Here is a 13,301-nt window from a genome sequence, read left to right as displayed (position 1 = left end):
CGATGCCATTATTGAGACGGCAATCACGACATTGTCTCATTTCTTGTTTTAATGAAATTGTTTCATTTGATCTTGACTGATGCAAAAATGGTTTTATTCAAGGATGATTCTGAGACCACAGCTACTTCCTACCAGTGCAGTTGATGCAGTGTATGCAATTCATGAATGCTTGTGTTTTGATGCACAGTCTTGTTAATTGGGGTGAACTGCACTCATAAGAATGAAAAATGGATTTCAGTAATAGTAGTCAGTAAGAACAGTTTTCTTCTAAAATGCTACAAAGATAAAGGACATGATTTTTTCCCTGTTTTAATTTTCAGTGGCAGTGCTAAATGTCATGTATTTCATTGCACGCCTTTCACATTCTAAGTATCTTGGACTTAGCTCAGAGTTCTGAATATCATGTAAATTATGTAAATCTTCAGGCTTAAATGTAAGCTTGGTATCCTCTGAAGACACTGTCTATTTCTAAAGTTTTTCTTGCCAGTCTGAAATGTTTGGAATGGAATCACAGAATCACAGAATGACAGAGTTGTAGGGGTTGGAAGGAAACTCTGGAGATCATCGAATCCAGCCTCTCTGCTGAAGCAGGTTTCCTACAGTAGATGACACAGGAAAGCATCAGGGTGGGTTTCGAATATCTACAGAGAAGGAGACTCCACAACTTCTCTGGGCAGCCTCTTCCAGTGCTTTATCACCCTCAAAGTAAAAGAGTTTTTCCTCATGTTTGTCTGGAACTTCCTACATTCCAGTTTGTACCCATTTCCTTGTCTTCTGTCACTCAGCACCACTTAAAAGAGTCTGGCCCCATCCACTTCTCTCCTGCCTTGTAGATATTTATAAGCATTGACAAGATACCCTCTCAGCCTTCTCCATACTGAACAGCCCCAGGTCTCTCATTCTTTCTACATAAGGGAGAGGGTCCAGGCCCATAACCATCTTTGTGGCCCTCTGCTTGATTCTCTCTGGAAGTTCCTTGTCTTCCATGAACTGAAGAGTACAGAATTGGACAAAGTACTCCAGATGTTGTTTAACCTGGGCAGAGTAGAGGGGAAGATAACCTCTCTCAGTCTGCTGATCATGCTCTTTTTAATGCACCCCAGGGTACCACTGGCCTCGATCACAAAAGCAAGGGAGAAAAAAGAAGGGAAAGGAATGAAAGAGAGGGGAGAAAAGAGGAGTTGAGTTGGAAGGGAACCGCAAAGATCATCAAATCCAACTATCTGACCACTTCACACCTAACCAGAAGCTAAAGCATACTACTGAAGACACTGTCCAAATGCCTCTTGAACACTTAAACACTCTAGGAAGCCTGTTCCAGTGTTTGACCAAATAAACTTTTCATTGCATCCTGCCATCAGTGATAACGTCAGAACTCAGCACTTCCTTCTGCCTCCCCTCATCATGGTGCTACAGAGAGCAGTGAGACTGCCTCTCAGGTTCCTCTTCTCCAGACTAGACATTTCAAGAGTCCTCAGCATCTCCTAACAGGACATACCCCACCAGCCCTTTTATGAGACTTACTGCCCTCCTCTGGATTTAAAGTACCTTAAGATCATTTTTATGTTGTGAGGCCCAGAAATGCATGCAGTATTCAAAGTGAGGTTACACCAACAGTAAATATAGAAGTGAGAATAAATTGCTCCAAACCACAGCATAGTACCTTCTCTAATATCAGTCAGTTTGTTCTTTTCAGGCTACCAAATGCTAATGTCCAGCCACACTAGGCAGTGGTCACATAACAGTTACCTGTCAGGAAGACAAATAGAATTGGTTGGACGCCTGGTTATAAGTAATTAATTATAAATGGATATCATCCATAAAAGATAGGACATTCTGTCATTTCCCCTTTTCATATACTAGCTGAAGTACATTTGGAGTCATTAGTTGGTACTCACTAGTAGGTATATCAGACAGAAATGTCATCCAATTTTCCCTCCGTTAAAAATGTTTTCTGAGAGTCTTCTGAAACTCTGTTCTTCTAATTCCATTAGATGACATTTGGACTGACTAGTGAATCCATGAGAATGTGCAGATCATAGACATGAGCAAACTAGTGTACATCATTTCATTTCTAAACAAAATTAATAGATGTATTAGATCTAGTTTTAATTTGAATAAACCTATCTAATTTTAAAGACATATACAAGTACTGCCACAGATATGAATGAAAATGAGATTACACCGTCACTTTGGTGAAGCTTGCTCTCTGTCATACAAATTTTCTTTGTCATCATAAAGAGAGAGTAGACATTTTTCCCCTGCATAACTGCTGTAAGATGTCTGTGAAAGAATTTAATTCCATAGGGAAGCCAATTATATATATCACACATGGTATAGCTTTGGAAATAATAGTGCTGCTTGTTAATTTCTGAAAGTCATTCAATTGCATGTTATTTTAATTTAAAAAAGTAATCCAACAGGCAGTGCAGATGTGACAAGTATGTATTTGAAAACCTTATAGTCCTTCATTCAATATACTCATGCCAGAAATAACGACAATGTGGTGAATAGTGCAATCCAGATGACACAGATCAATACAGAAGCTTTTTATGAGCACCCATTGCAGCCAACCGGCACAGTGAAGGCACAGGACTATAAAATCACTGCTTATTTAAGGGTACAATTGTTTTTTAAAAAGTGAAACAGGCAAGAGTCATTTTTATTGTAAAATAGTGAAAATTGGAAGTGCAAATAGTGCCTTCCTTTTAACCAACGGACATAAGCAAAATCAGAATGCTGGCAGAGCGTTTTACTACCCCAGTGATGTTAATGCCACTGTTTTTCTCTAAACATTGCAACACATACTCAATATTGTATAAATGGCTAACTGATTCCTAAAGTGTGAAATTCTTGAAACCGAACTTTGGCGAATCTTTGGGATTGGCAATATAGCCCAGCAATTTTTAAAAGACGTATAGAGAAAAGACTTCCATGTTCATCAGTGTGGTAAATGCTTTAGAAAGTTCACAAAGCTCCAACTCTATTTGTCATGCTGCCAAGTAACTGTTTCACCTGCTTCACCTGTGTATACATGTATCTCCCCACATATTCTCATAGACATTTCTCAGTGTTCCCTTCCAAGAGCAACCCAACTACACAACTACTGCTTGCAGAGCTGCTATCAGTTATTGAAAGCTTTGAAAAAATCAAAGTCATTAACTTGATGTGTGGACTTATTCAGGAGACATGCAACAAACAGAATAATTTAACTGAACTAGAGCATTGTGCTTTTTCTGGCTTCTGTTGCTGATTAAGTGAGCTGTGTTACCCTATGTTACCCACTGTCTGCTTTTCCTACACTACTGTAAGGTCATATAAAATTATGGCCAGTTTCTCACATGATAAACAAATACTGAAAAGCGGGAAAGTTTCACAAAATTTTGTTATCAATTCTGAGAATAGCTGCTAGATAAAGACTAGAGAAAGTTACTGAGAAACACAGAGTTTAAAGAATTTTTGAACTTGAATATCATGTGTAGTCCTCATGTTGAATATTCAACTTTTAAATAAAAATACCCTAGTGGTTACTCAGTGCTTTCTCAGAAATATCACAATAACATAATTATTAGAAGCAAAAGGAGAAGTGAAACCAAATTGCCTTGCCTGTTTACATCCTGGTAAAACTGACAACTTTCAAACTTCTTATGTGTAGAGTATTAAATCACAGAGATATGTCCTTTGTTATCATGCACTTTGCATTGTGCTAGCATTACTTATGAGATTCTCTTTCCGTTGCTTCAAAAAAGGTGTGCATGTATTACGGAGAGCTATGAAGAAAGGAAACCGAAACCTCAGAGGAGACAATGACAGATAAAATATTTTCTTTAGGATAAATAACTCATTGCAAATACGTTTAAGATACAGACTGAACATCCTGTTAAGGGAAAAGAGGAACATACCTGTGAAAAGCCGATCACTTCTCCACTTTCATCGAGCACATTGAAATTAATGATTGGACCTTGGACATCTGGATTGCTGAAATCTGTGTCATTGTAAAGACGTACTACAGGTGCCCCGTTGGCATATTTTAGGGTAGACAGCACAGTATAGGTGTAGTGAGCTAACGCAAACGTATGCTGTTTTATTTTCTCCATTCCACCTGCAAAAAGAAAAGTGTGTGTACATATCAGATACCTTATTTTTATGAAAATATTTTTCAAACAGAGTAAATGGTAGGCAACTAGCACAAAACCAGTATGCTTGGATTCTTTTAAATTATGTACAGTTTGAAAATATTTATCTCCTCCTACAAAAACTCCTGTTGCACTGCTTACCTACAATTGATCTGCTGTAGAAATCTAAAGTTACACTGAAATGGAATCACATGCATAACAACACCAGCATATAGTTCCGGCATATACACAGCACTAAAACCTTCTGGCACAATTAATTTGAAAAGCAGGCTTTGCTTCAGGTTTCCCTCTGCAGATCGTAGGAACGGGGTATCAACCCTTACACAGCACAGAAAGTAAACTGTTACATCTCAGATAAAAATAATATTCTAAAAAAAATGATAAAATACAAGTCTCAGTCCACAAGCAATTAACTGAATATTGAAAAAAGTATTCTTCTAAGCCTGTCCCTTTTTTTTTTTTTTTTTTAAACAAGAAAAAGGATGTTGTGAACACTTTACTGACAGCACCCATTCTACGTATTTGCTCTAGAGAAATTTTGCAGAAATGAAAAAGCATAAAGAAGGAATATACTGTCATTCTTTGCTTCTTTATTTTTTCTACATAGAGCAGTTTGGAAAAGAGAACTGCACATATTTCCTAGCAGATGGAGACCTCTGCTACATCTCTGCTTTTTGAGAGAGTTGCATCTCTGTTAGATGTCCCAATCAAAATGACATCTTGTTCTCAGATATGCCATGCAATGACGTACCATGATCATATACGGTCTCTGGAATATTTTAATTCACTGCAGAAAGCTAAAACGTAAGCTTCAGATACAAAACAAGTCATTTCAGGAGAATACATCTAATCAGAAAGGACGAGGCAGGTTGTTGCATTAGCCAGAATAAACCACTGACAAGAGAGCAGCTACTGGGTAGGAAAGTAAAGATCTTGTAAGTAGAGGTGTAACAATATGATTTATTTAACAGTAATTTATCCACACAACAAGAAAAGCGTGAGTAATTTTCAAAATAATAACTGAAATCAGTGAATTTGCATCTAGATAATTAGATGGTAACAATATGATCTCAAACTATTTCAAGCAACACAGGCAGATTTCTGTATCCTAATGTTAAATCCAATCAACTTGCTACTGAAGACAGCTGAAGTTTCAGCTGAAAACCCAAAGACCTTTCAATTTCTCACCTTATTTGTTGCAGCATGATGGACCTACATCACATGGAAAAAAATACATATTTTTTCTTCAAAAGCCTTATGAAGCATAATAGGATTTTTCTGCCCTGGTTTTAGACCCAGAGAATTTTCTGTAATGATGAGCATCATAGTTGAGGTACGTGAATATTTTTGATACATTAAATGATGCTTGACATTTTCTTTTAATTTCTGTTTTAAACCACATATCTGTGAAACTCACACTTACATGCATATCATGTTTATACCTGAAAATCATTTTTATATTTGAATATCTGGAAACTTCTACTGTTTTATATAATTTACCTTGAACAAAAATCCTGTAATCTGCTTATTGACTTTGATACATTTATGTGTAAAAGTCATATATTTGGATGTATAAGAAGGAAAGAATAAGGTATCTTTCTGTTGAGATACAGAAAAATTACAGCACCATTTGTTAGTTCACTCTTCTTGACATTTCTGTATTGTGTGCTTTCTCCTTCAGGTAAGTACAGACAGCAGAGAGTAAAAGCACAAGAACAGATTAGATACGAGGAAGAAGTGTACACTTCTAGTGCTGAAGAATAATGAAGAGGAATAAAATATTTAATGAGATTCTAACTCATGAAGCACTTTCGAGGAGCATTGCCAGAAGCTAATCAGTACAATTTCTAGATGTTAGCCACAATAAACTTGGCAAGCATGTCTAGAACACTTTGGTCCAAAAGACAATTTCTATTTTCATCATCTTTGAGACGAAAAGAATTGCCGAAATAAGAAATGTCCTCATCATTGTTTAACAGAAGTTAAGAGTGTTGGGAAAAAAAAAAAAAAAGAAAGGCTATTTTCTAGCAATTGCCAGAAAGTAGCTGTCTTAAGAGAAGTGACTGCCTTGTCAGCTTCTGAGATGTCTGTAATCTCCTGATTCAGAGCTTTTCCAAATTGGCAGGAATCTTTTAATGGAAGATTAAACTACTGTCATCGCTTCTTGTTGAAGAAACCTCTTATTCAGAAATTTCAGTCTCTCATTCACAGCAATCATCCTGCTATCACATCTATATTGTTTTCAGCCATTCTCTTTTAAAGTTGCTTAATCACATTTCCTTGTTCATTAGTGAGAAGCTGATGAGCCTCTTCATTATTTATTCTGACAAATCCAAATGCAGTACCCTGCAGTTGCGTTGCTGCCCTGTGATTGGAAAGAGGAAGCGGTGTTGCCAGGGTCCCATATTTTTAAGCAGCAGAATAGGTTGTGATTAGGTTTGCAATGTCAAAAGACCTGCAAAACAAATGCCAGCAATATGAAGTTTGTTCTGACTGTAAAAGGGGCATATTTAGTAAATAGTTGTGATTTATTTTTATTTTGCTCAACAAAATCATCTCTACTATCTCCAGCATAAATTCTGTGCTTACCTCATCTCTCTCTACACATTAGATAAAGGAATATAAGGAAAACAAAAAAAAGACAGAACAAATCTTTGGTCTCCAGTGTGATCTAAGGATCTGCATTACTGCATATAGTCTCACATGTAGGATGACAAAAGTTCAATTCATTGCTCAGCTGAACCTGTGTGAGATAAGTGAGAAGATAATACGGTTTACTTGCCACTGATTAGCATACTGCATTCCTGCATTTTGCCTACCAGCTACACAGATATCTGGTTTTATATCCAGTTCCTTAGCTTTGAATACCTTGGAGACTCCCTTAGCTGCCTATCTGAGGCTAAAAGCAGTAGCACACCTTAAGCCTCTTGAAAGACTTACATCTTGGATAAACCATCCCAACTTCAACTTGAAAAGGTGATGGAAGGACTCAAATGCTTTGACTCTCTAACACTCCATGGATGTTAATTCTTACAGTGGCATTGTTTCACTAAGATGAACTGCATCTGGTGCCTCCTGAGAATTATTCTAAATAAAGAACAATTTATGAGCTCGTTATTTTGGATCAGAATGAAATCTGATGTAGTCTAAAGTACATCAGATGAAGTCTATAATATTATTTACAATATGTACGTGTAGAGACAAAACCAGCACCAAGGATGCTCACAGGGCACAATTTGCATTTAATAATGCAATGCAATCTTCCTTGATACAAATGTAAGGACTTTGCTGTGTAAATATAAACTCCGGCATTTCTGTGGATTAATATGCCTCTTATTACTGTGTGTGTATGTTTTGACTTTATATCAAGCCAGACAGGATCATATCATTAATTCTCTCCCTAGTAACACATCAGTTTTCACATTATTTACTGCCATAATGAATGCCATATATTTTGCAGTAGCAAAATTACTGAGCAGAAAAGATTGACAAAAAAGCTTTCACTTCTGTGCAGAAACTTCCTTGCCAAAGTGTTCTATTTAACCTATGAAGATGTTATTAAACCTAACATTACTGATGCACATCTGCAGACTACAGCATCCAGACAAGTTAGCACCATCTCAGACCTATGATTTCACTGTCCTTCAGCTTGGCTACCATCACAGAAAGCGGTACTGCTCCAGTTTGGACAGTTCAGAGTGCCAAGGATCCTCTTCTGCATATTTTGGTACACTGTGGAATACTTCTAATGCTGGCTAGTCACTAGTGCAAACAGTGTAGCAGGTGGCAGTCATGTGGAGAGCACATGATATTTGCAGGTGCTCATTGCAGGTGCTCATGTTTTTTCACATGGATATGGATCAAACCGCACCTATACTGACGTCTTCATCACCACCTCAGGGGACTTTTCACCAGATCTTGCTGCCCGTTAAATGTTTTGAGATTTTTGCAAGGCTAAACAAAAATGTTTTCTTTCTTCTGAATATAATCAGAGAATAAACATTCCAGTAAACATTTCTTTCAGAATTGCATGTCTTCAAAGGCACCTCCCTTTGAAATATGTGTTTATCTGTCCAAAGACAGATCAGTTCATTCAAATCAGTAAAGCCTTATTTCTTGGAAAAGACCAAGTGTGGCAACTGCTGAGGTCCCATTCTGTCAAAATTTAGCAAGGCAGGAGATGAGAACATATTAATAAATTGCTTTTTCCCACTTTTTTCTTCTTGTTTTTGGAACTTGGAAAAGTCAAAAAGGAAAAGTCTCCAGGTCTCACTCATTTAGCTGACATCTGTGTGGTACTTTGAACTCAGTAGTGGCATGTCAGTAAATCACTCACAACTCAAGATCAGGCTTAATATTCCAAAAAGATTAATTCTAGATTAGAATGAAAGTATCTGAAGCCTCAGAAAAGAAATCTGAAGAATAGTGTATTTAATTCAGAAACATGAACACGGGCAGAATAGTACAACTATACACTTCTGTTCCGTTTTGAGTGTAAAAAAGGATTATATCTAAAATAAATTCCCAATATTTAGAGAAGAAAAATAGACTTAACAATTTTATTCCAAGCAAATTTGATACAAGATTTGGATGTCAACAGGAATTTCTTTTTGTTTCCTCTATTAAACCTGGCATCCTTCCGTTTTCTAAGCTCTCACTGCTGGAGCAATGACAAGGAACAAGTTTGCTAAGTAACAAAACTGACCAAGAGAGAACAATATTCCTTACCTTTCTTAGGTATGCACATGAGAGCACCTTAATACTGGGCAATTGATAGATAAATTTTCAATGTCACCTTTTTCATAGTGCGTGCGTATGTGCATATTCTTATTTACAGAGACTATGGTACACGTTTAATTTTCAGAAAGAGTAAGATAACTCACATTTAGAAGAGGAAAAGAAAACTGCATTCAAACTGTAAGATGTACAATTCTCACCAAGGCACTCTAAACCCACTGGCTGGCTTGCCTGATGATAACATGTATTTGTACTGTCTTCATCTGCCTATTATGTGCAAAATACAGTAAGGTTTTATTATTTCTAGTAGAATTTTATCTAATCAGAGAAATACGACATACACAGATGTCCAGTAAGTATCCAGTATAGAAGGGTTCAGATTTATAGTCCTGGTTTTGCATCACATAAATGGCAAACATTTAATGGCACACATTATAGAATGCTAATCTCCTCTATGAAACAATCAGAATTTCAGTAGCTCAAATGTTCAAATGTTAGCTCTTCCTGAAAGAACTGTAGACAGATCGGCATATGTCACTGTCTGTAAAAGATTTCAAATAAAGAGATTAAGATAAAGCAGAGACTGAAATTGAGCCTCTAGAATCAAAGCTCTGATGCTTAAGGCTGCACTCAGAAACCTCGGTGATATGCATCCAAATACATTTCTTATCTCTCTTATTATGAGAAATTAAATACCAGAGATAAAAAAGAAGGCAGCCATAAATCACATATGGTGTTATTTTTCCAATTTGCTGTGCAAAGAAAACATAGTTGAAGTTTAAGTGAACAAATTCTCTGATACTCCCGTAAATCCAAACTCACGTATATTTTGGATTAGAAAAAAATCGGTGTGACTCATTATTCTTCAGCATTACCTAACAGATAGTAATGAGGTAGAGAAAGGATGAGCTGGAATCTCATCAAACCAATGAGCAGGGAGTGAAACCAAGATGCAGGCATCTTCCAATAAATCCCAAACAAGACAGATCACCATGTGGAATTTGTGAGTCAACGTGCTAATGGAGCTGTGGAAACTGTAAATCCTGTCAAACAGTTGAACTACTTCCTTCCCTTCCTCCAAGAAGCTTCCATTTTCTACGTATAGAACTGAATGCCTCTGACTGAAGTCTGTCACCTATTTGTTTGCCCAAACAACATCTCCTGAGAACGAACTGTGTAACGATTGCTTCATGTATCTCCTTTGCAAAGAATATATTCTAACCAGCTCTGGTTTTCAGCAATTCCACTTCAAACAAAACGCTGCAAACATGAAAATGAAATACTCACATGATAGTCCAAACCTCTACCCCTGAAGTGCAACCCTGAAATGTGATAAATATAGTTCTGCAAGAGTAAGCAACAATAATAAAATATAATCAGCTTAATAAGAAACCTCAATCACTTCTCTAGCAGGATTCCTACATTCATGAGGAAGAATTATACACATTCTGCCGGATTTTTTTTTCTGAATTATGAGAACAGCTGTCTAATTTAGGCCAAATCTAGCTATCACCTTCTTCTCAACAGCAAAGAGCAGTAAAGGCCTAGGGAAAAGATACATGAAAAATAAATGATGGAACTTCTAAAGCAGACACTATTGACAGTTTAAAGATTAAATAAACAGAATATAAATTAAAAAATACATTAAAATGAGCATACAGCAACTAAAGCTGTCCAAGAGCAACTAAAAATCACTTTTGAAAATGTACTTAAGGATATAAGGGCCCCTCATGAAACTTTGATACACTGACACTTCCTTGGAATCAACAGAACGGAGTTCTTGTAATACCATTTCAGTACTGGTCATAAAAATTAGCAATTCTAGTTCATTAAAACTCTGCATAAAGCACTCTAAATGGTGTATCAGCAAATTCATAAAACCATCCATCATTCGCACTCACAGAAAATGTATAAGGCATGGAAAGATTGCAAAACCCTTATTCACACTGACTCACATGAACAGTTCAATCAACTGGATCTATAAAATATGTGCAGTAAAAATTGATTTTAGGAATGCAAAGTGAGGTGGATCATGACTCTTTCTGCAAATGGAGCTACTACGTTTGTGAGCAAGAAGGAAAAAATGTGTCCCTAGATGTAGCCATCAGGACAAAGGAGGTGATTCTGCTCCTCTGCCCTCATGAGTCCCTACCTGCAGCACTACATTTAGCTCTGGGGTCTCAGGATAAGAAGGACATAGATCTGTTGGAGGGGGTCCAGAGGAGGCCATGAAGATGATCAGAAGGCTGGAGCACTTCTCCTATAAAGCACAGTTGAAGGAATTGGACTTGTTCAGCCTGGAGAAGAGAAAGGCCCGGGGAGACCTCACTGCAGCCTTTCAATGCCTAAAGGGGACCTATAAGAAAGATGGAGAGGGACTCTTTTATCAGGAAGAGTAGTGACAGGACAAGGGATAAGGTTTTAAATTGAAAGCCTGTAGATTTATAATAAATACAAGGAAGAAACGCTTCATGATGAGGGTGGTGAGGCACTGGAACAGGAACTGTTCAAGGCCAGGTTGGATGGGGATCTGGAGCAACCCTGCATGTAGGATGAATGGTGAAGCTAGATCTCAAAGGTTTCTTTGAACCCAAACCATTTTATGATTCTACGATTTTCACTCCAAAAAAAAAAAAAAAAAAAAAAGTATTTATGCAGGAACAGATTATAGCAACATTTTTTTTTAAGTTATTGCATAACAACAACAACAAAAAAAAGCAACACCAAAAACAAGCAGAAAAAAAAAATTAGCCATGAAACTATCGTCAATCTCACAAAATCAACGTTCAGGCTAAAACTTCAGATGGACTGTAGGAACTCAGTTATGTGCTAACAGTGCACCCAAAATGGAGAGCTATGTTACACTTTCAACACTTCTAAATCCACAGAGAATTCAGTGGGTAATAAGGGGACCTTTTACTCTCTCAGCACTAATTCTTTGCATAATAGCTTAAATCCCTTTATTCTCCTCCTTCTCCCACACCATCTCAATAATTTAAGACTGTGGGAAGCTACTGTATAATCCTCTATTCAGAATGTTATACTGCAACCAAACATGAAACACATATTCGGTGTTTATCTTAATGAACAGAAGGCTCTTTGATGCCCCATCTCCCACTTCTTTCAAGCAGCTAATTCATGCCCTGTTTTTATATGGTGAGGGAAGCTAGAAGTCTTTGTTACGAATAAAACGAGCAGAACATTCTGAAAAAAGAAGCTCCTCATTTTCGAACATCATAATGAGAAGTATTTTGCTTTTTTTTAATTTCTTGGGAGTTGAATAAGAGAGAGCATATACATGCCAGCTGGCTGGCTCACTTTTAGTCTAAGTATTTTAATTACAGGTACAATTCAATTTAGGTTAACTGCTTGTTAGACTGAAAACTATCTAATAATTCAACTCTGCTCCAGGTAAGAGACATTTAATTTACTGTTTGCTTTTGTTTAGAGATTCCTTTTTTGACTGCATGCGTAGGGGAGGGGGCCTATTTTTTTCATGAGCCCAAACCATATTCTCAGCAGAGGAGATCATTTCAGGGTGATTTTTCAAACCAAAAAGCCAGCAACATAAAAGAGGAGAGGCTTTCTTAAAGAGGCAGAATGTTATGCACACCTCATAGAAGCAGCACTTAAACTGGATCTCCAGAGCGCTGGATGAGATGAGCCCACCGAGGTTTTGGTAAGAACAACAGAACCATCCCTGAAAGTACAAATTTATGTGATATTTGTATTTTACTACTAAAGGCTTTATATCCCAAGGCTTTTCTCTGTCCAACAGAACAACATCTCCTTGTGATTCTGTCACCTGAAAGATTTAAGTGCAAGAGAAACTTGTACCATAAAAGCATGTGTATTCTCCTGGTAGCTGTTAGAAACCTGAATGTAGCACACAGGTCTGTTTTCTGCTGTATTGTAAAAGTGGGTCTGTCCTTTGCTTAATTGAGCCTGATGCACACAATTCCTTGAAGTCAGCACAAGGAAGCTTTACTGCTGCTTCTTACCCAGCATTTTCAATTCAGAACATCTGGACTGCTAATGTAAGGCAAAACTGCAGTGCTGGGGATTTAGGAAACATTAAGATGGGGAAGTAAGTCATACGTTTTCAGGTAATAAGACTAATTCAGCAAGAGCTTTACATTAAATAGTATTTACTTATTTACTTATTTATTCTAGTCAAGAGCAACCTTCTATTCACTTCAACATAGTAGGAAGAACAGCTTTCTCACCTTCTACTAAACCAGAAATTATAATACAATCAGGTCTGCCATTAAATACAATTCTTCCCTCAGACATCTTTTCTGGAAGACCCAGTGACCACTACTCCCTGAAGGTGCCATGAATATCAAGTAGCCCAGCAAATTTGTTCTTGATTTTTTTCTCCCCTATGGAGAAAGCTGCAAACCAATGAAAACAAACAGCTTGCATGAA

At 37.1% G+C, this 13,301-nt stretch overlaps 1 protein-coding gene across 1 annotated transcript in view; it reads right to left on the bottom strand.

The window, feature by feature from the left end:
- Positions 1 to 13,301, bottom strand: part of MOCOS (molybdenum cofactor sulfurase) — a 210,083-nt gene that overhangs the window by 48,433 nt on the left and 148,349 nt on the right. Inside the window, exon 6 of the mRNA XM_042839828.1 lies at positions 3,903 to 4,102. Within this exon, the coding sequence (XP_042695762.1) occupies positions 3,903 to 4,102 (200 nt within the window). The remainder of the gene's footprint in view (positions 1 to 3,902; positions 4,103 to 13,301) is intronic.

Source organism: Centrocercus urophasianus, unplaced genomic scaffold, assembly GCF_019232065.1.
Source record: "Centrocercus urophasianus isolate 14NV4802_14NV808 unplaced genomic scaffold, USGS_Curo_1.0 seq_11, whole genome shotgun sequence".
Lineage (NCBI taxonomy): Eukaryota > Metazoa > Chordata > Aves > Galliformes > Phasianidae > Centrocercus > Centrocercus urophasianus.
This window is presented reverse-complemented; position numbering and strand designations above follow the sequence as displayed.